At 37.1% G+C, this 27,635-nt stretch overlaps 1 protein-coding gene across 5 annotated transcripts in view; it reads left to right on the top strand.

Moving 5' to 3' along the window:
• Positions 1–27,635, top strand: part of DCAF17 (DDB1 and CUL4 associated factor 17) — a 45,953-nt gene that overhangs the window by 3,607 nt on the left and 14,711 nt on the right. For all 5 annotated transcript variants that reach the window (XM_019459410.2, XM_019459384.2, XM_019459418.2 and 2 more), the window contains 10 exons: positions 4,202–4,338; positions 5,676–5,754; positions 6,577–6,666; positions 9,061–9,165; positions 9,463–9,568; positions 17,448–17,590; positions 21,164–21,273; positions 24,771–24,861; positions 25,496–25,579; positions 27,442–27,597. In XM_019459410.2, coding sequence (XP_019314955.1) covers positions 4,202–4,338; positions 5,676–5,754; positions 6,577–6,666; positions 9,061–9,165; positions 9,463–9,568; positions 17,448–17,590; positions 21,164–21,273; positions 24,771–24,861; positions 25,496–25,579; positions 27,442–27,597 — 1,101 coding nt within the window. The remainder of the gene's footprint in view (positions 1–4,201; positions 4,339–5,675; positions 5,755–6,576; positions 6,667–9,060; positions 9,166–9,462; positions 9,569–17,447; positions 17,591–21,163; positions 21,274–24,770; positions 24,862–25,495; positions 25,580–27,441; positions 27,598–27,635) is intronic.

The raw sequence follows: 27,635 nt of genomic DNA, 5'->3' as shown, positions 1-27,635 counted from the left end.
AAGAAGAGAGAGTGTATCCTTTGCTTATTTTTCCTCAGGAAATAACTTATATCTTAAAAAATTATATATTAATATTATGAATGTATTTTAAAATTTTGATGCTATTTGTAAATCTTAAAAATTAGAAAAAAGTTATGAACTGATTAAAAGTTTTGCAAGCAATATAAGCTAGTTTAGAGTTATCCTCAGTGTTTAAGAGATCATTCTACTGATTTAAGAGATCATTGTATCAAAATAAGATATTTATTTAGGACAGCAGTTATGTCACATGGCTCTGTGAAAGTAGACTTATAAGTTTCCTCCGTGAATCTTGTTAGGAAAATACTAAGTCAAAAATAAAAAATAAAATAATAAAAGTAATACAAAATAAAATAAAATAATAAGATAAGCTCACTCCATCAGACAGACTAACATTGCCCTGATGTGTATTTTTCAGAACCGTGTTTTCATAAATAGCATCTTCTACTTGCTAGAGGAGTTGAGAGAATTGACTTGCACACAAAATAAGTTTGGAATATTCTGAGTTTAAAAGGCTAAACAAGTTTATTTATAGAATTACTTCTCAGAGCCTTTAATAATACTTAACGATAATACTAATGTTCACAGTGATTATCAAACCGTTTTCTGAAACTCTTGATTATAGGACTTCCTTTTTTGAGGTATATTTCTACATATTAGTTTTTCATGGGATCAGTGTTTTAAGAACTGTACTTATGACATACTGTAGCAAATTAATCAGGTTTTTGAATCTGGCTGGTTGTTTTTTAGGAAAAATAGAACTTAAAATATGTGACCAAAAATAATGTTTAAAAGAAAAGAAGCTATCCTTTGAATTTACTATTAAAATTCTCTCTTTTGTCAAAGACTACTGTTTTTACATAAAATTGTAGTTTTCCAGAGCTGCTGCTTTCTTTTCCCTTAGACACTTACTCTTTTTAATTTTTTTTTTTTAACGCTTATTTATTTTTGATACAGAGAGAGACAGAGCATGAATGGGGGAGGGTCAGAAAGAGAGGGAGACACAGAATCTGTAACAGGCTCCAGGCTCTGGGCTGTCAGCACAGACCCCGATGCGGGGCTCGAACTCACGGATGGTGAGATCATGACCTGAGCCGAAGTCGGACGCTTACCCAACTGAGCCACCCAGGTGCCCCTACACTTATTCTTTTTAAAAAGAGACACGTTTTTAAAAATCAGAAAGTTTTACATCTGTTTTCTTCCCCAATTTCTTACTGAAAGCTGAAAATAACTGTTGTGCCCCCAATATCTAAAGCCTTTTAATCTGTTTTCATTGGTTGGGGGAGGAAGGTGACAGATTTTTTTTTTTTTTTTTATGTTTATTGATTTATTTTTTAAAGAGACAGCAGGGAAGGGGGCAGGGAGACAGGGAGAGAGAAATTCCCCAGCAGGCTCCTCACTGTCAGCGCAGAGCCCCACGTGAGGCTCAATCTCACTTAACCCTTGAGAGCATGACCTGAGCTGCAATCAAGAGTGGGTCGCTCAAACAACTGTGCCACCCACGCACCCCAAGGATGACAGATTTCTTAATTGAGAAAAGTTTTGAAGACACAGTATAAAAACACAAAAAATTTAGAGCAATCCTTGAAAAAATAGAGTTTCTAGTAATCTAATTCCTATTCTCACTTCTCTTTAAACATTTTCTTCTCATTTGAAGTTAAGCAAGATTTTCCATTAAGAAAAACTAAGAAGGTTATCATTTATTGTTGTTAACATATTGATGTGAAACTACATTTAAATTAGCACCCTTTTAGAGGCACCTGGGTGGCTCAGTCAGTTAAGCATCTGACTTGGGCTCAGGTCATGATCTCCCCATTGGTGGATTCGAGCCTCGCATTGGGCTCTGTGCTGACAGCTCAGAGCCTAGAGCCTGCTTCGGATTCTATGTCTCCCTCTCTCTATGCTCCTACCCTGCTTGCATTCTCTCTCTCTCTCAAAAATAATATTAAAAAAAAATTTTTTTTAATTAAAAAAAATAAATTAGCACCCTTTTCTGAGACAATGTGTGAAATGCAACTTTTGGTTTAGGAAAATACCTCAAACCTATTATATATGCTCCTTCCAATTCTTTTTTTTTTTAAATCTCCAGGAAGTGAGTGGTGCCTGGGTAGCTCAGTCAGTTGAGCATCCAACTCTTGATTTTAGCTCAGGTCATGTCACAGTTTGTGAGATCAAGCCCTGCACTGTTAGTGCAGAGCCCGCTTGGAATTCTCTCTCTCTGCCTCTCCTGTGTACACACACACACACACACACACACTCTTCTCTCTCTCTCTCTCTCAAAATAAATAAACATTAAAAAAATCTCCAGGAGGTGATACTTATGTAAGACACCACAGACTAAAAATGTTTACATCATTGTATGTGATTTTAGTGTAAGACTTCCAGTAGTTAAACTTAAACACACATACACACACAACCAAGAAACAAACACAGAAACTGAAAGGAAAGACAAATCTTTAAAACCATATATAAAATACCTATGCTTTTATTCTTTTCTATTCACTTTTTAGCCAATGCAAATAGTAGATTAATTTTAACTTCCCTATTCTTAACTTTTGTCGTAGAATTTCCTTTTTCTTTTTAATGTTTATTCATTTTTGAGAGCGGGAGAGAGAGAGTGCAAGCCGGAAAGGGGCAAAGAGAGAGGGATTCAGGGGATCTGAAGTGGGCTCTGTGCTAACAGCAGAGAGCCTGACGTGGGGCTCAAACCCACAAACCCTGAGATCATGACCTGAGCTGAAGTGGGAAGCTTAGGAAGCCTAACTGACTGAGCCACCCAGGCGCCCCCCAAGAACTTCCTTTTTATTTTACAAATTAAAGTAGAACTCTTTGCTTCTCTTTCTTTTCCTGCCTTAGACTTCCACCTTGTGGCAGCTGATCAGTGGCAGGTATGCCCAAATAGCCATTACCTCCCTTTTTGGGGGGTAATGCACTAACAACAGAGGGCATCTTTTTTTAAAAAGTTTATTTTATTTATTTTAGAGAGAGAGACCACAGAAGGGGCAGAGAGAGAGGGGGAGAGAGAGAATCTCAAACAGGCTCCACGCTGTCAGTGCAGAGCCTGACATGGGGTTCAGTCTCATGAACCATGAGATGACCTGAGCCAAAATCAAGAGTCAGACACTTAACCAACCCAGCCACCAACAGAGGATATCTTTAAAACCAGGTCCATCTTCTGTTTTTCTTTGGCTGCCTTGATTCTGCATTCTAGCTTTTCATTTGGGTTAAGAGTAGAGCTGCAGGGGCGCCTGGGTGGCTCGTCGGTTAAGCGTCCGACTTCGGCTCAGGTCATGATCTCACGGTCCGTGAGTTCGAGCCCCGCGTCGGGCTCTGTGCTGACAGCTCAGAGCCTGGAGCCTGTTTCAGATTCTGTGTCTCCCTCTCTCTCTGACCCTCCCCCGTTCATGCTCTGTCTCTCTCTGTCTCAAAAATAAATAAACGTTAAAAAAAAAAAATTAATTAATAAGAGTAGAGCTGCAGTGAATCATGGAACAATTTGCCCTCTTGCCATTTTGACTTCTGTCAAAAAGACAGTCTTAGAACAAAGAAACATCTATTCTAGCAGATGACTCTTTTTATTGTTTTTTAAATTTTTTAAAATGTTTATTTTTGAGAGAGAGAGACAGAGCACAAGCAGGGAAAGGGCAGAGAGATGGAGACACAGCATCTGAAGCAAGCTGCAGGCTCTAAGCTGTCAGCAGGGCTCGAACTCATGAGCCAGGAGGTCATGACCTGAGCCTAAGTCAGATGCTTAACTGACTGAGCCACCCAGCTGCCCCTTTAGCAGATGACTATTAATTCTTATGGTTTTAAGAACTGTTATTGTTGTTATCATTGTTATCACAACAGCATTGTTAGTAATACTCCTATTGTTATGATGATGATTGGCTTACACTTGTTGAATTACTTAATGATAAATAACAATAAATAATAAATTATTTCAGGTACTGTCTAAGCACTTTATGTGAATAAACTCAATAAGTTAATGATGAAAATAATAACCTACAGTCTTTTCTTTCCTTGTCTTAATTCTCTATTTGTACATTTAATATTTCCTCTTTGGTTTTACATAGCTATTTCTTTAAGGTTTTAGCTAGTTTCTTTGGACATAGATTACTGCAGATTGTTCATGACCAGCCGGTTTCATTTTTACACCTTGATTTTTATTTATTTATTTTTTTAGGGGGAAATACTTCCCAATCCATCAGATTATAAATCCTCACTCATAGCACTGACTGCACATAATTGGCTATTTCGCATATCAGCAACTACTGGAAAAGTCCTTGAGAAAATATATCTTGCTTCATATTGCAAATTCAGGTATTAAATGTGGCTTTATTACTCAAGATCTTATTTATATATATATATACATATGTAAATATAAGCCTATCAAATAAATTTGAGACTTGTGGCCCAGGAAATTTCAAGCTTTTTTTTTTAGTTTACCATTGTATACCTGGATCTCAATTTATAAACCTATTCTATTTTTCTTTCCTCATGAGTACCTTTGAAGGTCTGAGGATAACAGACCTTTTATCATTTATTGTTGTATCACTCTTAAGTAACTAACCTGTAATAGTTGGCAGATATCACCCCCACCCTTTTTTTTTAAGTAGGCTCCATCCCCAACGTGGGGCTTGAACTCACAACCCTGAGATCAAGAGCACATGCTCTACCAATTGAACCAGCCAGGTACCACCCCTCTCCCGTTTTCATTTCCCATCTTTTTTAAACTTTAAGTGTTTGTTTTTGAGAGAGAGACAGAGACAGAGACAGAGCGCAACCAGGGGAGGGGCAGAAAGAGAGGGAGACACAGAATCCCAATGAAGCAGGCTCCAGGCTCTGAACTGTCAGCCCAGCGCCTGACGCAGGACTCAAACTCATGAACTGTGAGATCATGACCTGAGCAGACACTTAACCCACTGAGTCACCCAGGTGTTCCTAATTTCCCTTCTGCAAATAGTATTTTATATGTAGGTTGTACTTCATGGTTGATTTTCCTGAAGGTTACTCTGTTTCAGTTAAATATCTGCCTAGTACAATCTAAGAAGTATTTTTGTTGTTGTTTGTTTTTAAGCAATCTCTACATCCAATGTGGGGCTTAAGCTCACAACCCTGAGATCAAGTCACATGCTCTTCTGACTGAGCCAGCCAGATGTCCCTAAAAACTGTTATTTTAACTAGTAGTTTTTAAATTTCATATATACACACACACACACACACACACACACACACACCTATACAGGTGTGTGTGTGTGTGTGTGTGTGTGTGTGTGTGTGTGTGTGTGTGTGTATTTGGAGTGAATAATGCATGCAGAATGTGAAAGTAACATTTTTAATGCTTTTTGTAACTTCCATTTTAAAGCAGGAATAGTTTTTTGTTTTCTAAGTTTTGAATACTGTTTGATCAAACACAGAGTTTATTCACTGACACTCTAGAAGGATTAAAGTTAAATATATATATATATATGTATTTTTTTTTAAATAGGAGTTATTGCATAAGGATCTAGAGGGAAATTTTAAGTTGTTTTTGTTTTAAAATAAATTACTTTGTTTTATAATTTAAATAACTAAAGAACTATTTAGAAAATACTATTATATTTTGATTATAAGGAAACTGACCCCAATGAATAACCTTCTCCTCATTCTTTTATAAGATATTTGAGCTGGGACACTCCTCAAGAAGTCATTGCAGTCAAGTCAGCTCAAAACAAATGTTCAGCATTGGCCCGGCAGGTAGACATCTTTAAGTATCAATAAATAAATCTTAAGCATTAATGGAATGGAGAAATTGTCTGCAAATTTGTTGTGAAAGAACTAATGATCTTTGATTTCTGAAAAATGGTATAAAAGTTGTTTATCACAAGCTTAAGAAATACCCTTTAAGCCACTCTGGAGAAGTACAACAGATTATTTTACATTCCATAGTGGAAAGAAATTGAACCTTGTTCTTCAAAGTGAGGGAGCTATCTTTTCCAAACAGAAAAATCATTCAAGCTTTAACTGTTGATAATTTCTTCTCATCTCACGTAGACATGTCAGCGTAATGCTACTTTCAGGTGATACGACCATAACTATGTGTCTTTTGATTAAGGTCTTTATTATTAGAACTCCAACTTACAATATAACTTATACTATATTAATATACCATAATATATGTATAATAATAACAATTTAATTATATGGTATATGGTAGATATTATAAATATATATTTATGCTGTAATTGTAATATGGAAAGTGTATTTTGTTATGCAGTAGATAAAATGTTTTTGTACAGTATGTAAAATATGTTTCATTGTTAAATGTTTACTGTTAGGTTTACTTTTATAGATTTTTGTGTGTATGTGCATGTGTGTTGAAGGGCTAAAGGTTTAATGGACTTATTTTGAACACATATGCCTTCCTGTTTAAGTAACTTTGCAATGTAGACGGAGGTTTTCATGAATTGAAAACATCCACATAACTGTATGCTAGGATAGATGGATGTTTTCAACTCATGAAAACAGTGTTTCTGAAGTTCTTTTGAGAGCTGCCTATAATTTAATCTTTCCTTGTAGGCAGGCATTCAACAGCCTATTTTGCTGTACCTTGCAGTGTTCCATGTTTTACCTTTTTCACTCATAGGGATTCTGGAGATCAGCAAGAAGGTAAGAACTTACTTCTGATTTAATTGCAATATTAACTTTTTTATAAAAGATCGGATGCCATTGGTTAATTATTTGTTTTATTAAGTCATTTGATTGCAAGTGTTCCCCTAATTATAAAAAGCTTTCTGATCTAGCTTGTTTCATATCAAAACACATGAGAATGTTTCATTTAGGAAGAAAGTCTAATCATTCCTTCCTCTTTCTACATGTTTTTATGCCATTCAAGTGCATAGTGTTGAATTACCTTTGGTGTCATTAACAAACCACTACTTTACAAAATTATGAAATGAGGAAGGTGGTTTTTTGCAGAGGGATATTCCAAAGCTCATTTAAAATGACCATTAGGAAGGTGAAAAGCTAAACAAAAAGCCTCACTTTAATTGCAAGGTATAGATCTAAAACTTGTTTTATGATACAGAAACAGCCTTATAAATTAAATATGTGAGTTTTCCAACTCATTCAGTTTTAGGTTTTATTCTTGTCATTGTTCTTGATTTATAGGCCATGATATGGGAGGAAAGAAAGGACATACTTCCTTTGAGTAAAAGAATCAATAGCTACTTTCCATTTAAAAATTGTTACTTAGTCTGGGGGGATAGTTATTTATTCGTCTATTCTACTAGTCTTTAATTAAGTATTACTGAAGCAGATCTTCAGAGTCCGCTAATAGTCATTAGCAAATAAGATGAACATGTTAAAAAATTTTTGTAAAAGCATAGTATACTAAACTACATAAAGGCAAATGAATAGTATCATTACTTGTTCATTCTTGGCTTTGTGCCAGGCACTTTGAGTAGTTTACAACTTTGTAATGTATGATGTATTCCACTAGGAAATTAACCAAATCCTAAGTGAATGCAGAAACTGGAATTAGAAAGTAGAGTTGACTCCAAAGTATGAACCAAATTTTAAAATAGAGTGGCTACTTTATTATAGCACTCATTATTTGAAAATATGTTTGAATTACACAAGTCTTCTTTTTCAAAGTGGGAAACCAGGATCCGCCAATAAAAAATTATGAGCTAGTCAAGATCAAAGCAAAGAAAGCATAATTATCCTTCTAAGAGATGACAAAAAACATAACTTACGAATTTAATTGTTTTCTTTGTGCTCGTGGATTAAGTAATTGTGTATGCTTATTACAGTCCAAAACAGGAATGAACACTTAGCTAAGTCATAAATTGTTTCTATCTATTTTTACATGCCTACAATAATCATTGGAGGGATTTGGTTTTGATTAGGGTTAGTTGGAATTGAAGCGTATCTTTCACTTGCCATGTATAAAAGACTACCCATGGGCTGGCTTAGAATGTACTTTAAGCTATTTATTGGGGTAGTAAATTTTCACTAAGTAATTAGAAACAGAAACAGATTTTCACTTAATTTCTACTTGTTCTTTCATTGCTATGAAAATTTGTCTATGTTGGCTTTTGTAAATATTAAAATAGGCACAGAATCAAGTTCTTTGTCAGAGCTCTGTGGAGGATTATGACAGGATCCGTTGCATAGAACAAAAACAGAAAGGGAACAAAGAACCAAAGCTTTACTCAAGGTTAGCCGGTCTAAATGTCTCTATAGGTGTTGGCTTGGTCTTTAACATGTTTGGGTTTTATATGACTAAAACACCTAGCTGTGTTAGATATTTAAAGAACAAAGTAATAATAAAATTCTGGAATTGGCTGTTTCTCATTAGAAGTACTTTCTCAGAGCCAATCTTTTCCCTTCTAGCTGAAAACTGTCTCTTTATAAGTAACATTTTAGCGTGAAGAATAGGTCTCTATATTTACTATGCATATCCTGTATGGTAGAATTAGATGGTCTCAGTGTATGCCTACGTCCATGAAGAATGGGATTCGTTGGGTTTTTTTAATTTTTTTTTAATGTTTATTTATTTTTGACAGAGAGACACAGAGCATGAGCGGGGGAGGGGCAGAGAGCGAGGGAGACACAGAATCCAAAGCAGGCTCCAGGCTCCAGGCTCCAAGCTGTCAGCACAGAGCCTAATGCGGGGCTCGAACTCACGGACTGTGAGATCATGACCTGAGCTGAAGTCGGTCGCTCAACCAACTGAGCCACCCAGGCGCCCCAGAATAGGATTTGCTATTAAAAGATATTGGCAAAACTGTAAAGCAAATGGATGAGGCAAATTAATGCTGCTGAATCATTTTGAAGGTTATATGCTACACTCCCATTAGTGTTCCAGTTTGAGACTCCAGTGGCCTACCACCCTAATGACACCTTAACTTCAGGTCTCTAAATTATAATTAAGTTATAATACTAGGCGGCAGTGATGTCGTGGTGACCTGAATATTAAGCAAAGCACAAACCACTGTGAACACTCAAGAGGATTGGCCTTCTGGTCTTTTCTCAGGTGATATCTGCCTTTCCCCTCAGATTTTCGGGAACGTTACAGATGCTACCTTGTCTCATGGGATACTGATTGTGATGTACAGCTCAGGACTGGTCAGACTCTATAGCTTCCAAGCCATCATTGAACAGGTACAGAAGCCTGAAATTTGCCATATTATAATAACTTGAATTTTAGACTGAGGTATGATTTTTTTTTAATGAGATGCTTTAGAGTAAGGCACTTGTGTAGATTTCAACTTTACAAAACTGTGCAAATGCAGAAAGACAAAGTAACGTTTAAAAGAGGGTGGGAGGATAAATAGAAAGGCCCTTTAAATAAAGACATTTTCTCTGTCAGATACATGTGAATTTAATTTTTTCTCTCTCCAGACAGCAAATAAGTGGGTGCTAAAGCCACCGTTTTTGTTTGTTTTGTTTTGTTTTTAGTTCATGCAACAGAAACTTGACTTAGGGTGTGCATGCAGATGGGGTGGGACTGCTGGAACTGTAGGAGAGGCTCCTTTTGGCATTCCTTGTAATATTAAAATCACAGGTATGGCTACTATGTAGCATTTTTTTCACCTTAAAAAATAAGTGGTCATATAAATAGTTATTTATTGTAATCATCCAGTGTTTTCTCATAATTTAATTATAAACTCAATTCATTTTACTTCTATATAGCTTATTCCTTGCTACTGAATAGGTATTGACAAAATCTATCAGCTATTCATTGAACTGAGCACCTAGTGATACTGAGTCTTGCTTGGCATTTAACTAGCAGAAGGCAAAGCCCAACATCACTGAGAAGAGAAATGTAAATTAGAGTTATCCTAAGATACATCTTTTCAGGTTTTCAGCTATCAAAAAGTTACTAATGGGGTTGTTAAAAGTACAGTATAGAAGTATATAAGAATATAAAACTATATAAAACTATAGTCATTTATTGTTGGACTCATTTGTGGAGGACAGTTTGTCAATATGCAGCAAAGTTTTAAATATATATATTCCTTGAACAATTCCATGTCTAGGAATTTATACCAGATACATTCATATGTGTACAAAAATGACAAATGTACAAGTGTAACATTATTTCTAATAGCAAGTGGTTAGAAACAATGTATAATTGATAGGTGACACTAATATTATTTCATTGTTTGGCCGTATCATAAATTTAAGTGTTACAAAGAAAGAATTTTTTTGTATTGTTGCAGAGCAACTCCCAATATATATTAATAAATGATAAAAAGGAGTGTAAAACTGTACATAAAAAGCTTCATTTGTATAAAGAATTTGTATTCACATGTTAAAAATGTACACATGAGCATATACTTTTAGATTTGCTTGGAATATATGGAAGGACACACAAAAACCTGATAAACAGTAGTTTCCTCTGAGGGATACAGATGAAAGGAAGACTTATTTTTCATTTTGTATCTTGTGATACTTTTTGAATGTGGTGCCTACATTACCTTCACCAAAATGTGGTTCCATGTGTATGCATGTATACCCACACACACAGCTCCCTGAAGTTTTAAGAACTTGACCTGTGTATCATTCTATGGATGAACTTTGAATTTGTTGAACCAGTTCACTGCTTTGGACATTTAGGTTGTTTTTAATTTTCTGTGATTACCAATAACTAGTAATGCTTGAATCAATTATGTCATTGTGGGTGGCAGAATGGCCATTTGAAAAGATTCTGTCATTCCTTCTACCTTTAATAACTGGCATTTTTCTGTAAATAAAAACTTTCACTCATCACCTAGGGATGAACTGTAATTCCTCCTAAAAAGTCAAGGTAAATACTTACTCTTTCTCTTTAAGTATCAGTATTCAAGCAAGGATTTAGTGTTAATAGTCATGTCCAAGGTGGCAAAATATTTTAGAGGTCAGCACACATATATAATCACAGTGGACTCATGGATTTTCATCTATCCAAAATTATATAGTTACAGTCATAATCTTCATGATGTTCAAATTGCCCCAAATTTGGCCAGTGAGAGCTCCATTTTGACATACCCCAAGAGTCTTGGGGAATTCCCTTGCTCTTCTGGAACAATAATGTATCCTAGGTTTACCTTTTACTTTCCTTGTCCTCGATGTGACAAGGAGAGAACACTCTCATTGACTGTGTTAGTGTGCTAGGACTGCTGTAACACCACAAACTGATAGCTTTAAGCAACAGAAATTTAATCTCTTACAGCTTTGGAGGCTAGAAGTCTGAAATTAAAGCATTGCCAGAGACCACCTCAGGTCCTCTGAAGGCTCTAGGAAAGAATCCTTCCTTGCTTCTTCTGGCTTCTAGTTGTTGCTGACAATCCTTGGCATTTCTTGGTTTGTGGCAGCATTGCTGCCCACTCTGCCTGTCTTCACATGGCCTTCTTCACTCTGTTGTCTTCAAATCTCTCTCTCTCCTTATAAGAACACCAGTCATGGGTTTTAGGACCCACCCTTATCCAGCATGATCTCTGCAAAGACCCTGTTTCCAAATAAAGTCATATTCACCAATACCAGGGGTTAGGGGTTCGACATATCTTTTTGAGGGGCACATTTCAACCCAAAACATAGACCAAGATCTAGTTGTGCTCAATGCAGCTGGGTGTCTTTATTTTTGGTGAACAGTGCTGGGAAATATATTAAAACAAAAACCTTTTAGTTCATTCTCGTATTTCTAAATTTGTTCTTTGATTTTTTTTAACTTTTTTTTTTTTTTTTTTGAGAGAGAGAGAGAGAGAAAGACAGACACAGAATGCACGTGGAGGAGGGACAGAGAGAGAGGGAGATACAGAATCTGAAGAAGGCTCCAGGCTCTGAGCTGTCAGCACAGAACCCAGTGGGGGGCTCGAACTCATGAGCCGTGAGATCATGACCTGAGCCGAAGTTGGACGCTTAACCGACTGAGCCACCCAGGAGCCCCAATTCTTCTTTGATTTTATATTTGTATTTCTTTTGGCTCCCACTGAACTTCTTGATTCCTAGTGAAACTTTATCCTATAATATATATGTGATAATCTTAAAATTGCCATATCAATGCTACTACTGAAAACTAAAGTACAGTGTGAAGGTTAAGATTTCTCTGCAGTTCCTTTTGTCCTTAGTGTACAGCCCAATAAGTGTACTATCAGAGTAATGTGTTCAAAGATTGCTTGAAATTATTTTTCTGTGTCATTAGGTTACCAATTTTATGTAATTAGGTTCATTTGTTTTAGTTTTTCAATTTTAGGTTTATTTTTTCCCTTTTGACTTTATTCTTGAAGTTGTAAAATGTGTATGTTTTAATGGTCAAAACTATATAAAAAGATATAGTCTGAGAAACTTTGCTGCTATCCATAAAAGTCCTTCCATTCTGTTACTTCCCTCCCCCAATTCCACCCTGCCCCTATAAGTAATCATTATTTTTAGTTTCTAGGTTATGCCTCTGTTGTTTCTTTTCATAAAAATAAGCAAACATGCAGGGGCGCCTGGGTGACTCAGTTAGGTAAGCATCCGACTTCTGCTCAGGTCGTGATCTCATGGTTTGTGGGTTCGAGCCCCGTGTCAGTCTCTGTGCTGACAGCTCGGAGCCTGGAGCTTGCTTCGGATTCTGTGTCCCCCTCTCCCTCCGCCCCTCCCCCGCCTGTGCTCTGTCTCTCTCTGTCTCTCAAAAATAAATAAATGTAAAAAAAAAAATTTTTTTTTTTTTTTTTTAAACAAACATGCATATGTATTCTTTAAATGTTACCTTCTTGGGGCGCCTGGGTGGCTCAGTCGGTTAAGTGTCCACCTTCAGCTCAGGTCACAATCTTGTTACCTTCTTGGGGCGCCTGGGTGGCTCAGTCGGTTAAGTGTCCACCTTCAGCTCAGGTCACAATCTTGCGGTCGGTGAGTTCGAGCCCCGCGTCGGGCTCTGGGCTGACGGCTGACGGCTGGGAGCCTGGAGGCTGCTTCCGATTCTGTGCCTCCCTCTCTCTCTGCCCCTCCCCCATTCATGCTCTGTCTCTCTCTGTCTCAAAAATAAATAAACGTTAAAAAAAAAAATCTTTAAAAAAAAATTTTTTTTTTTTAATAAATAAATGCTCCCTTACACCAAATGTAGTATATTGTATACTCTGTTCCGTACCTTGTATTTTCATTAAACATGTAAATGTTAAAGCAAACATTTATTTAACAGAAGAAATATATAAGATTAGTACCTATATTTTATTGAGATAAAGTTGATGTATAGCATTAGATTAGTGTCAGCTGTACTTGCCAGTGATTCCTCATAGAATATTATTAAGGCCAGACGTGAGGCAAAGAGGAACTCTTGATGGTTTTGTTCCTTAGCCATATTTGTCCCAGGAGCCACCTCTATACCTGTAAAATTACAAATAGAGACTGTAGTCAAGCATATGGTAGCCACCTTTCACCAAACCCGACATGCTGTCACCCACAACTTCAAAAGGTGGCCCTCCAAAGCCTTGATATCCTGACTACAGCTCAAGAAGACACTTATGCTAATATTGAGACTAAATCTTATGTATATATCCCAGATGACTCTAATCTCTATCAAAAGTTTTAGCAGACATGCACACACAAATTAAAGCAATGTCTGACTCTTCTCATTCTCTCAGTGAGTGGGTTCCTTCCTGGTTTAGCGGACATGGATAGTCTTGGTGGAAAACACTTCTACTAGCTATGATAGTAATTATGCTAGTCTTTTTTATTATGGGGACTATTGTTGCTACATGCTCTGCGTAAAGATGTCAGACAAGTGATCTCAATGATGACTGTAGGAAACATCCTATTCTTATGATGAGACCTCACACATGCCTCCAACTCAAAAATATCTGCAACTAGGAGCCCTTCCTGTAGTGAAATAGCTCAGGGTTTTTATGCCTCCCATTAGGTAGGACCTGCAATCCCTTTCAGCCTGAAGAAGCTACAGGAGATGAGAGCTTCACCCTTCAACACCCCTTAAGAATAAGGATGATAAAAATCCCATAGCAGGGAATGAGACAGGGAAACTGAAGGGGATGCCATGAGAGAAAAAGCTGGGTTTTTTCCCCTTTGCTTCTTTTCTGGCTTCTCTTCCTGCTAGGACCTGCATCTCTACCCCACATTACACATGCCTTATAATGAAAACAGCCTAAGCCCTTCTTGTAAGGGACGAGGAGTTGATGACGCTCTAGAATAAATGACATCTAAGGAAGGCCCAGGTGAGAATGACTGGACGAAGCTATCATATGTGCATTGCAGGCCACGAGAGCTAGACATCTCTACACCAAGACCCCCTGGCTCCTAGGAAGAGAACCTGAGCCCTCATCTTTGTTCTAACCATTTCTTGGATGCCTGAGAGGACACATACACGAGACTGCCATCCTCAATAAAAAAACCCAGACCCCAAGCAGTGATGAGACTCGTGCTTCTTTCCTCTCTCAGTCTCCCGGACAGTTCATCTGTATCTGTTTGCTCTATATCTTCAATAAACTCTACTTTCACCTAAAAAAAAAAAAAAAAAAAAAAAATTTAAATTTTTGTGTACACTACAAAGTGACCACTGCAGTAAATCTAGTTACTACTTTCACCATATAGTTGACCCCCTTCCCCTATGATAACCATCAGTCTGTTTTCTGTCTCTAGGAATTCCTATAAATAATGCCCCAATGAACATAGGGGTGCATATATCTTTTCAAATTAGTGATTTTATTTTCTTTGGGTAAATAACCAGTAGTGGAATTGCTGGATCATATGGTAGTTCTATTTTTAATTTTTTGAGGAACCTCCGTGCTGTTTTCCTTAGTGGCTGCACCAATTTACATTCCCAGCAACAATGCACAAGAGTTCCCTTTTCGTTACATCCTCTCCAACTGCTATTGTTTCTTATCTTGTTTTTTTTAATTTTAGAGTGTGAGTGGGGGAGAGGGGTGGCAGGGGGAGAGAGAGAGAGGGAGAGAGAGTATCTTAAGCAGGCTCCACACTCAGCACAGAGCCTGATGCAGGGCTCAATCCCACAACCCTGGGATCATGACCTGAGCTAAAATCAAGAGTCAGATTCTCAACCAACTGAGCCACCCAGGCACCCCTCTTATCTTTTTCATAATAGACATTCTAACAGGTGTGAGGTTTTGATTTGCATTTCCCTGATATATTCCCTATATTTTAAAATTACAGAAAAATCTTACTATAGCTATTCTTTTATAAACAATACAACATTTTGTACAATTTATATTAAAACTCTGAAGTATTGCTTGACCTTTCACAGACTCAAAGCATTGTAATCATTATTATTATTTTCTTTTTCATGCCTCTCTTTTCACAGTCTAGCAAGTAGGAACCCCTTTTGCTGACTCTGTTATTCTTTTAATACTACCCTGCCATCCTATAAATACCCTTTATCACAACAACTAGATGGTTCAGAAGGATCTTAAAATTTCCTCATGACAAGACATAGAATCAGCTACTCTCTGAGAACTTCTAGCACTCTAGTTGAAAATAGTATTAGAGATCAAAATTTCAGGTTACTGGGGACCCATCAGAATTGTGATTAGCAGAGTCCCACTGCTACTCTGGGGCCATTTTTAGCAACTGCTGAGAAAAGTATTTCTTTTTAAGTGTATCTTTTTGCATTGATTTTCTTCTGGTGTTAATACCTATTTTATATTCTCTATAACATACCTACTTAAAATTTTAGCCCCAAATTCAAACTCCAATTATATTTTTTCTTTTTTTATAATTTTTTGTCATCCACCATCATTCCATAGCTACTATATTATCACATATGATGTTTGTATTTCTTTTCATAATTTATCTAACATTTTTAGCTGAGTTTTCTGTTGGGTTCATTTTTTCCTCATTAAGAAGACTTCTTTATATATTAAGAATATGACTTTCTTCCTAAAAGCTTTTTTAAAAAAAGCACTTTAAATATATTTGATATGTTTATACCTGTCTCTTCCTCAGCACTGTCAGTTTGTGAATTCACTTTTCATTATTTTTCTCCTATATATAGGAGCCAGTAGTAAAGTGTCTTATGAAGAGGCCTAATAAAGCACACACTTCTTTTTTTTTTTTTTTTAAGATTATTTATTTATTTTGAGAAAGAGAACACAAGCAAGGGAAGGGCAGAGAGCGGGGGGTGGGGGGGGGGGGGCGGGGAGAAAGAAAATCCCAAGCAGATTCCCTGCTGTCAGCTCAGAGCCCAACACAGGGCTTGATCTCACAAAACGATACAATCATGACCTGAGCCCAAATCAAGAGTCGGAAGCTTAAGCGACTGAGCCACCCTGGCAACCCAAAGCACACACTTATATATGTAACTTAGGGCTCTTGAGTGAATGGGTCTTTCTAAGGCAAGCCCCTTTACTGGCAGTGTTGGCCTCATAACCAAAGATTAAACACTAAAAGCAAAAGGGTAAAGAAAGAGTCCCAAGTAACCACTTGCCGAAACAGAATGTTTGGTATATTCTAAAGCTGTAGTACCTTCCACTTACGCACTTGTGTAAGAGTGCATCTGTTTTACTCTACTTAAAATTAGTTGACCCAAAGACAACTAATGACCTGAGCTAAAATCAAGAGTCAGATTCTCAACCAACTGAGCCACCCAGGCACCCCTCTTATCTTTTTCATAATAGACATTCTAACTAAAAGGCACCAACAGATATTTCTTTTATGGTGTTAGTCTCTACAAGACAGTGAATGGCTAGATTTATCTAAACTAGTTAACTTATCTAAAGATAATGCTAGTGTTAGTCGCCATCCTTTAATAAAGCTACCTCTGTGACAGGACCTGTCCTAAGTGGTTACATTCATTATGACTAATATCACTTACATACTGGAAATCTTAAGACTGCTCGTATAAAATTTGCTAAGTATAACCTGTTAGTCTGGAATATGGAAGATCTCTTCCTCACATCTGAAGGAAATTATTAGACCTAATTATGTTGTAGGATTGTTACGAGAGTTGGAAATTGTGTGTAACTCAGAATCGAATACATAGATGTCTAGTAAATGGTAGCTGTTTTTATTAGGTGTACTTTGTCATTTTTTGCTATCATAAGCACCTTCGGTCCACTTTTTTATCTCCACTCAGCTGCAGGTCACACATGCCCTGGAAACAGATGTCTAAACTAGTCAACTTATGTAAAGATAATACTAGTGTTAGTCGCCATCCTTTAATAAAGCTACCACTGTGACAGGACCCATCCTAAGTGGTTACATTCATTATGACTAATATCACTTGTATACTGGAAATCTTAAGACTGCTCGTGTAGCATAAAGTTGACTTCTTGCATAACATTTGTTGCCTACCAGCTTTCTCTTTTCTTAGCAATCAGCCCTTTCCTGATTATATTTTATTTCTTAAATGTAGTAATTTCTCGTTAATGAAAGTTCATAGATGATGCATGCATCATGAATGTTCCAAGGCTACCAGAACAGAGAAACTAATAAATTCCTTTTGCCCATCTCTACAGACTCACCACCACTGCTTTTTGAGGTGTCCTCCCTGGAGAATGCTTTCCAGATTGGAGGCCATCCTTGGCACTATATCATCACACCTAATAAGAAGAAACAGAAAGGAGTTTTCCATATTTGTGCCCTGAAAGATAATTCCTTGGTAAGTCATGAGTGATCAGACTTTTTAGTAGTAAATGTATATCAGAAATTCTTCATTTTCTACTTTGTATTAAGAATTCCTAAGAATTTTTGTTTGTGTTAATAATTTGTAAACAATGTTAGGTACAGAAGGATACAAAGAATATAACAAACGCCTGTGTATACTACCAAGAATTTAAAAACATTAACATTTGAAAATGCTTAGTGACCAAAGATTTCTCATGGGATCTCGTGCAGTGCAACACATCTCCCAAGCTCCATAGTGGGAATTATTGTTGCAGTATGTTCAGGCTGCCTCTGAACTTGCTGGTGGAATGTGTAGTTGATTCTGTTTTTTCGTGGTTTGCTGCTATTTGCTTTCCAGAGCAGAACCAGGTAGAACTCTGTTGGTCACAATGTAAGCACTGAAACACTTTGAATTTTCAAGAACTTTAGTTATTTACGGCAGAATAGGAAGAAATGATAAGACATGGTAAGACAATAGAAATTTCTACTCCTTGAATTCATTTTTATTTTCTTTTTGAAAATGATTTAGGCATTGATTTATCATTTAATTTAATTTAATTTAATTTAATTTAATTTAATTTAATTTAAAGAGTGCCTAATGTGGGCCAGGCATGGCTGGGGACACCTTCCTTCCTTCAAGTTGCTTATGCTCTCTGAAGCACACATGTAGATAAGTAAGATGCAGTCTGTTAACGTACAGTAATTAAGATAAGTGCCAAAGAGTGGATGCACAGTGATGATGGGTAGAGGGGTTGCATCTTTGTTTTCTGTTGCTGAGTTAGTGTAGTTTATTTCTGGAACCTCCTGATATATGAGATGAACTTAATTTTTCTGAAGCAGACTCCACTTATTCCATATCCATCTCTTCCAGGACCGTGCTCAATCAGTCACTGTTCGATTCAGTGGCTTTTAGAGTCACAGGCCTCCTTACACCACACTGAAGATCAACATAGTCTTGGGTCCAGTTATCTATTTCTGTTGATGTCGCCACCAGGGAACACTATGTATAGTGTCTTCTAGTTTCCTTCTGTCGGAACATTGTTCCCTTCCATTTTCTCATTTACCTGTCACATGTGGCAGCTCCAGTGACGTCCTCTTTTACAGTGGCCTCTCTAGATAGAGGCTGTCATGACAAGTCTGTGATTTGATTATTCACCTCTCAGCCAGTGAACATTCTGCAACCACCAGGACCTATCATAGCTCTCTTTCACTTAACTTTTCCATCCTGTCAAACCCCGTACAATTCTAGATATTCTTTTTATATAAGAACAGATAATATATATTATTGTGTGTTTGTGTGCACGTGCGTGTGCACACACACACACACACACACAAAATGGCTTCCAGCATCTATACCAAGCATGTCTATCAAGTACTGTCCTGTAATAACTGATTATAACATCTAGTCAAATCTGTATTTCTTTTTTTAAATTTTATTTATTTTTTTTTTTAATTTTTTTTTCAACGTTTTTTATTTATTTTTGGGACAGAGAGAGACAGAGCATGAACGGGGGAGGGGCAGAGAGAGAGGGAGACACAGAATCGGAAACAGGCTCCAGGCTCCGAGCCATCAGCCCAGAGCCCGACGCGGGGCTCGAACTCACCGACCGCGAGATCGTGACCTGGCTGAAGTCGGACGCTTAACCGACTGCGCCACCCAGGCGCCCCTCAAATCTGTATTTCAACATATTCATAACTAATTGCCAAGTCCAGGGAAAGGTTTCAATCCTTTTGCCAGACAGCTTTCTGGTAAGGACGTTAATTTAAGGATGCATATGCCCTTTACTTCCCCACCAGTCAGTCAAAAGAGTAGATTACCCAAAAACACATGCAGCCAAACTGAAGAATTCAGAAAATGTTTCATAGCTTCCTATTAAACTGAGCTTTAAAATCTAGCATTCAAGCACATAATAAAAACTGCAGAAGCTGGTAATAATGCTGTCTTATATTTAAAAGATATTTCTTTTGCATGTTATAGTTATTACAATGAAGAGAATCGTCTAAAGGAAGATATGTATAGTATGTGCATGTTTGATATTAAAGGAACATCTGGAGCTAATGCCATCTTGGATATGTTAATTTTAGTGTTAGCAAGCAAGGTATTTAATTCCATTGATTTTCTTATGTATATACAATGTGATAATACCACCATTCCTATTAGAAATTATTAGGATACTTATAAAAATTCCTTAAAAATTAAAACATTCACTAGTACTAGTATGTGTTAAATTCCATTTTTTTTTTAGCATGGAATTCAAAAAAGTAGCCCCCACCTACTTCTCTAGTCTCATGACTGGACACCATGCGTATTTTCTAGGAGCCAGAATTAAAATTTTTATTCATGTGTATCCACACACATGCTGTATGGATTAACATTTTTGTGCTTCAGATTTTGCCATCTCTTGTAGCCATTTTGTACTCATCCTTTAAGGCTTACTTCAAGCTCTTTTTTTCATCCTGAAATTCTGCTCACTTGGGTTGAATGCTTGATAATATCCTGTGTGTGGCTTGATCACTTTGTTTTCTACACCATCTTATTCTTTTCTGTTCTGTTTGTGTTTCTGCCTCCCTTTTTGATAATGAGATTTTGACGGCAAGGGTTATGTTTAGTTCATGTGTGGTCTGAACACCTAGTGTGATACTTGAGACATAGTATCCTGTCAGTATATGCTAGTGAAATTAGTAAGTTAATCTTTCAAAAATATGAGTATCTAATAGGAAAGGTGGTATCACTTCATTTCGTGTTGGAAAAATTAAAGAAATTAAATGAAATTAATGTATCCATGCTGGTATTAGTTCCCAGTGCTCCTTTGTATAAGGTAAAACATTTATGTACATATGTGATCATATATCACGGAGGTAACTTCTCTTTATTTTAATGTCTAAATGTCCTGCCATGAAATAAATCTCTCCTTGCCTAAAAGGCTAAGCAGACCTAAAAGGCTATTAGACCATTTCCTCATTATTAGAGGTTAACATCTGACTTATCCAAAAAGATTATGTGACCCGTTTCTGAGATTTTAGATTGGGTTGCATATTTATTTGTGTGCTACTCACGCTTTTTGATAGTTTATTAGGGATGGGCAAGGGAAGAAGAAGTTGTAGGGGACTGCATGTGCATAATTATACAGAGTTATATAATGGAAAGTCCTTGGGCTTTGGAGTCAGAGCTGCTGTTTTGCAGCTGCAAAACACTGAGCAAATGATTTGTCCTCTTTGTGATTTTATCTTCATCAAAATGGGGGTAGTCATATGTGCTTTGAGTATTGTTAAAATCAAATGAAATGGCTCTAAAACATCTACTGCAATGTCTGACACAAAATAGATGCTTGAGATAGGATTACTGTTAGGTTGTTATTTGTGAGGCAAACTGTATGGTACAGAGCAGATGTTCTGGATTTCTCAAGTATGACTGCCCGAATTCAGTTCTTCTGCATATCCCAGTTCAACTGTTGATATTTTCTTTTCCCTGTAGCTTTGATTTACTGATCTATCATTGATGTTAGATTTGAAAACTTATTTTATTCTCCATTAATCTTTATTTTCAATATTTTTTCCCCAACTTTAGGCAAAAAATGGGATCCAAGAAATGGAATGTTGTTCTCTAGAATCTGACTGGATCTATTTTCATCCTGATGCTTCTGGTAGAATAATACATGTTGGCCCCAATCAGGTCAAGTGAGTATTTTTTTAAATTTTTTTTTAAGTTTACTTATTTATTTTGAGAGAGAGAGAGAGAGAGAGAGGGCAAGCGAGCACAAGTAGGGGAGGAACAGAGAGAGAGAGAGGGAGAGAGAGAGAGAGAGAGAGAGAGAGAGAGAGAATATCCCAAGCAGGCTCCACACCAGCAGCGCAGAGCCTGATGCAGAGCTTGACTTCATGAACCCTGAGATCATGACCTGAGCTGAAATCAAGAACCAGATGCTTAACCAACTGAGCCACCCAGGTGCCCTTCAAGTGAGTATTTTCATTAGTTGCTTTAAAGCGAAAAGTAGCTTTTGGAAGCATTTATTGGCGTGTTTATTTTTGCCAGCTCACTGCTGACCCAATTACAGAAATAATTAGCTTGTTGTAGGTTGCTTCCTCAGAGAACCTGACTTTATTCTTTCAGCCTCCTCATTACTGTTCGTAGATATTACATTTAAATAAATTCTTTGGTGGATGATATATGGGTAAAAGGAGATTCAGATTGGCTTGTCTTCATCAGGTTTTAATTCTCTAGGATTAATGAGAGATGATTGTTTTTGGTGTAAAAGATAGCTTTAGTGCAGGAGTTGTTTGAAGTGAACCTTGTTTTGTTTTGTTGACCCACATCTACATCCAGGTGACCTTTCCTTCCTTGAAATACTCTTCATTTGGCTTCCCCGACACCACAGTTCTCCTGAATATTTCCCTCCCTCTTTGATGTGTCTTTCTTCATGTCCTTTCATGTTCATCCTCTTCTAGAGGAAGTCTTCCAGACTTTAATTATTACATGTCCTCAGGATTTAGACCCTATTTTCTTCTCACTCTTCATTCCCTTTCTGCATGATTCTATTTATTCCTTTGGCTTCAAAGATCATGTGTACACCAAAACTCCAAAATTTATATCCTTGCCCAAATTTCTCATCTAAGCTCAGCCAAAAATCTGGAATTATTCTTAACACTTTGTTACCTTCTTGTCTTTCTTTCATCATATGCATATACTCTTGACTTTTCATATACATATACTCACGTACATTGCCCCCCATCTCTCTCTCTCTCTCTTTCCCTTTCTCTCTCTCCCTCTTGCTCACCCCCTCCCCGTCCCTTACATACACACACACATACATACACACACACACACACACACACACACACACACACACACACACACCTGCACCATATATCCTGTGAATCCTTTGTTGTTGTTATATTACTAAATTTTCCTAAATCCTCCTCTTCCTGCCCTTGGCCATTGTCACCATGTTGGTCAGACCATTGTCATCATTAGCCTGGACTATATTAATAGGCTACCTCCTGGACTCCAAGAATTATTTTTGTACTCTTTAAGTCTATTTTCTTCTCAGCAGTGAGAGTGATTTTTAGGAACATTAACAAACACAAAAACCTAACTAAATGGATTCTACTTTAACCTTCTTATGGCTTCTTGTTCCTGAGATAAAGACCAGCATACTTAGTATGGTCTGGAAGATCATCCTCCCACTCAGTTTACTTCAGCAGTGCCGTCATTTCAGAAAGCTGGGGGCTGTTTCCTCTGGAATGTGTTTCCCTCCCTGTTCTGCCTAATTTCTATTCATATTTCATGCCCCAGCTTAAATATCCTTTTTTTGCAGAGTCCTTCCCTGAGACCCCTCGTTAGATTCGCTCCCCCATCACATTTTCATTGCACCCACTGTGTCATGTTCTTCTAACACAGCAATTTTAATTAGTTATTTATGTGATCATCTGTTTAAATATCTAGCTTTAGAATCAGCAACTCCATAATGACAGAGAAAGAGTCTGTTTTGCTGATATTTAGAACCCCAGCACTTGAACATAGTGCTTAGCACAGAGTAGCTGCTCCGTAAGTTTGTTGAATAAGAAAGGTATTGTCTGCCTTATTTATTCCTCATGCTTCGTGATGATTAATCTACTTCTCTGGATTGATTATAAAGATGATAAAGGGACTTAAATAAGATGATGAACTTTTATAAAAAGTCTTAAAATCTGTAGTTTAGCCTTATTAAACCATACTTTTAATGTTTGTTGCTACCCACCTTTTTTAAAAAAAAAAAAAGTTTATTTCTTTTGAGAGAGAGAAAGCGTGCGTGCATGCTTGTGTGTGTATGTGTGTGTGCATGTGAACGAGCAGGGAAGGGGCAGGGAAGGGGCAGAGAGAATCCCAAGCAGGCTCTGTGCTGACGCAGGGCTCCATCTCACAAACTGGTGAGATTGTGACCTGGGCTGAAATCAAGAGTCAGACACTTACCCCACTGAGCCACCCAGGCACCTCTCCACCCACCTTTTAGTAGTACTTTGAGTTTAAGAAAATAAGAGCCACAGAGCGTGTGCCCTTTTGGCAGGTTCTAAAAGATAGGCACTTTTAAATAATTAAGATAATGAATTGAGTAATTTAAAATACAATCTGATTTCTTTGTCTCTGGCAAAGAAAGCCTCCTGGCTCTCTCTGGCCACTGTGGCTGCTACTCCCTGCTATTCTTTTTGCTTGCATTCTAGATTTTATGCTTTAATAACATTGTGCTTTTGAAGCTTGTTAATGCTGTGAACAGATTTATGTGGGTGGTGAGCAAATTATTTTATTTTCTCTTGCTTAATAAGTTTGATCCATAAGGCCATTTGCACTCAGAAAACCCAAATCTTTAAATATAATCCTACAAAAAAAAAGTGTTAAGTAAATTGCAGTTTTCAAATATTACTCTTTTATGAAAACTCTTAGTTTAGGCTTAGTTGCTAATCGAGTCTCTCCCTTTTTTTAATTTTAATGTTTATTTATTTATTTTGAGAGAAAGAGAGAGCCAGGGAGGGCCAGAGGGAGGAGGAAGGGAGGGAGGGAGAGAGAGAGGGACTGTGTGTGTGTGTGTGGACGAAAGGCAGAAGGGCAGAGAGAGAGAGGGGAGAGAAGGAGGGAGAATCCGAAGCACAGAGCCCGACATGGGTCTCAAACTTACAAACCGTGAGACCGTGACCTGAGCCAAAATCAAGAGTCAGACACTTAACTGACTGAGCAACCCCAGGTGCCCCAAATCCAATCTGTCATATAGTTAACTCTGAGTATTGGTCATTAATATCTCATGATAGATTCAGAAGTAAAAAATGCCAATATCTAGTATAATGCCATTGTTAAAACTGAAACATTAAAGACTTGTTGCAGGACAACAAAGATAAGGTTCTTTAAGAGTAACTTTCAGTAAGCCAGTTTGAAAGATGGCTTAAGCCTGAGGAAGCTGCTTCATTACCTACCTCAGGAGTACCTGTTGTCACAGGTTTTTCTGTCTAACAAAATCTCTGAATTTGAAGGAGTTTCTGGACACTTAAGTGATCAGACATGAACATTTCAGACTACTCAGGAGGAGAGAACTAACTCAGTGTTGTTACTGTACTTTTCATTTGTTAAGTTTTATTTCAGTAGTTGAACTTTACCATTTTGATGGTGTGTTGAGGTCTTAGTTCTTAGAATCTTTTTTCCTTTTCAGAGTTTTAAAGCTAAATGAAGTAGAAAATAATAGTGCCCAGCATCAGATCTCTGAAGACTTTGTCATTTTGGCCAACAGGGAGAAAAACAAAGTAAGTCAGGAGTACTTTAAAATTCTTTGTATATCACTGTCTTTCTATTTGAGAATATAGTATGCAAATGTGTTTGTCTTTCGCTGCGGCTGAAAAGAACAGCACAATCCTGTAGAAATCTGAGTGTTTTTGTCTGCATAGGGAGCTAGGCTTAGCCTCATGCACAGTTGAGATTTGAAAAGAGGTGGTTATATTAAGCTGTCTTCTGCTAATTTCTGTTTCCTTTCTGGGTTTCTCTTTTAGTTTTTATTGATGAGTTATCGACCTTTGGGTTTAATTAATTGTGCAAACTTGGAGTCAGTTGGGTTAAATATGAATCAGAAATCACATACCATGCTTTAACTCCAGGTAGTTGTTTTCTTTTAGTGTGCAAATTAAGAGCATGAATAAAATTATGTGGAGAGAAATTTCTAAAAGCAGATCCACTGCTTTTGGTATTTTATCCATTAATTTATTATAGTGAAGTATTTTTGCTAATTGGAGGATCAGAAATCTGCTTTAGAATTTTCTCAGTAGAAGAAAGAATTATGGGTGTTGGAGAAGGGTTGATTGTTTAACCAAATTTAATACAATTTTGCTATTTGCTGTACATGATAGGACTCATCATATCTTTTTATTTGTCTCCATATGATAGAATGAAAACTTACTCACTGTTACAGCTTCTGGACGGGTGGTGAAAAAAAAATTTAACCTTCTGGATGATGACCCAGAACAAGAGGTATTACTTTAGCCAGACATAGCAAACCAAATGAGTGCGTACTAGCCCTATGGTTTTTAAATTATGCTTCCCAAACTCTGGGGTAGAGGTTCGGGGTGAGCAGTTCCATACAGACTTCGTTGGTAGGATTGTGCGTGCTGTTTCCACCAATGCGTCCCCATCATCTGCTCTTCTCATATTAGAATTATTCATAAGATTTTGTTTGCAGGAAGATTTATAGAGCCAAAATAATTTGAAAACACTACTAGCTTATTGCTTGTTAATATATACAGGGTTTTTTCCTTTTCTTTCTTTTTTTTTTTTTTTTTTTTTTTTTTTTAACGTGCACACTTTGTAGGGAAATATATCCTGATGACTTTATGGCTTTTCCTTTACAAGACACAGATATGTTTATTAATGATTGCGGGCCAGGGAAGAAGGGTGTGAGGGTGTGGTAAATTAGTTCAGCCTGTGGCCTGAACTTGACATTGCCAGCCACTGAGCTAATACATTTTTATCCTTTTCTTTTAAAGAGGCATTGAAAGTTCTTATGAAATCAACTGGCAGTGATAATGCTTTGAATATATAACCATTGCATGAATACAAAGTCTATTTAGACCAGATAATTGTATTCATTCTGTGACCATTTCTAGGTAGAAATATTAGAGTAGCCTTCTAAGGATAGTTTTTGAAAATCTTTTTCAAAGGTTAGAGGTTTCCCAGTATGTGGCTGCACTCCAAAAAGTATGTGGCTGCATGCCATATATATATGGCAACAATAATTAACAAGGAGAAGGTGGTAGCAAAAAGAGAGATAGTCTCCATCAAGAGCTTAGAAAACAAGGTTTAGCCTGCAAAGGAAAAACCAAAAGGGATTGTAACTAAAAGCTATAAAATCACTGACACCCAGGCAAGAAGTCACTCTTTGAAGTTTGACCAAGGTAATATTAAGGCAAAAAGTAAATAAAAAGGAACCATGTATAATAAATCTGATAAAGTTTTATGTTATGGGTAGTAAAGGCAGAAAATATAAGTGGATTAAAAAGTAGTTTTACCAAATGTAAGTGAAGGATTAGTATGTGGTGGTTAAAAGAAACTTGTGCCTGCCAAAATGTGCCTTCCTGTAGCCCATCCTTGGATGGCTGGCACAGATCTGCTTCCCCTGTGAGGCTATTGGAGTCCCAGGTTTTCTTCTTTAAACAGAGTTCTGAGGTTAGATTTTTCTCTTGTAAGTCTTTACCATCATTAGTCATTTCCAAGAAATATCTCTTATCCCAGTTCTGTTCTGTGGGTTGGATTTCAGTTCCTAGTTAATATTCTTCCTCAAGTGTAAGCAGCCATTTTTACTTTTTTTTTAGAGAACCAAAAAGAGTTAAAAAAAAAAAAAGATGGCAAAGAGAGTCATAAATAGTATGTGATAGGTCATCAGTTCTTCCTGAAATGACTTGTGATTTTCTGGTGTAAGACTCTTCTGACACAGTAGGTAGTTTTTAGGTTTCAGAACTGAGCTGCATATATTTAGTACTATCTGGGAACCAGTGAACACACACGTCAGAGGCAGCAGTTGAACACCTCTTTGGAACTTGGAGAAGTTCTGGGTTGCTGTCATAATAGAGAATTTCAATAATACTTTGGCCAAGATCTGCATAGACTTGAGTCTGTTAGAATCTGTGGGATGCTGCTTAAGTCTTCAGAATCTTGGGACTTTTACTAGGCATAAAAGTAGAGACACATTTCTGCTTATGCTCTCACCCATTCATTCTTCTTTCCACATTTTTAAAATAGAAAGATAATAGAAGAGTTAAACTATGAACAGGAATAATCCTAAGTGGATAACTGGATTTTGCCCCTTTTTCCTCTACCTAACCCATCCGTTCCCTAAGACTTTTAAAATTGTGGACTATGAAGATGAGCTGGATTTGCTTTCTGTGGTAGCTGTTACCCAAATAGATGCTGAAGGAAAAGCTCACCTGGATTTCCACTGTAATGAATATGGAACTTTACTTAAAAGCATTCCACTAGAGGAGTCATGGGATGTGGTGAGTAGAGTCCGTGGAATTCAAAGTTGTAAGAATTT

The sequence above is a fragment of the Panthera pardus genome, unplaced genomic scaffold (genome assembly GCF_024362965.1).
Source record: "Panthera pardus isolate Hobbes unplaced genomic scaffold, ASM2436296v1 HiC_scaffold_10, whole genome shotgun sequence".
In the NCBI taxonomy this organism is placed as follows: domain Eukaryota; kingdom Metazoa; phylum Chordata; class Mammalia; order Carnivora; family Felidae; genus Panthera; species Panthera pardus.
Note: the sequence above shows the minus strand (reverse complement) of the source record. Positions and strands in the feature narration are given on the sequence as shown.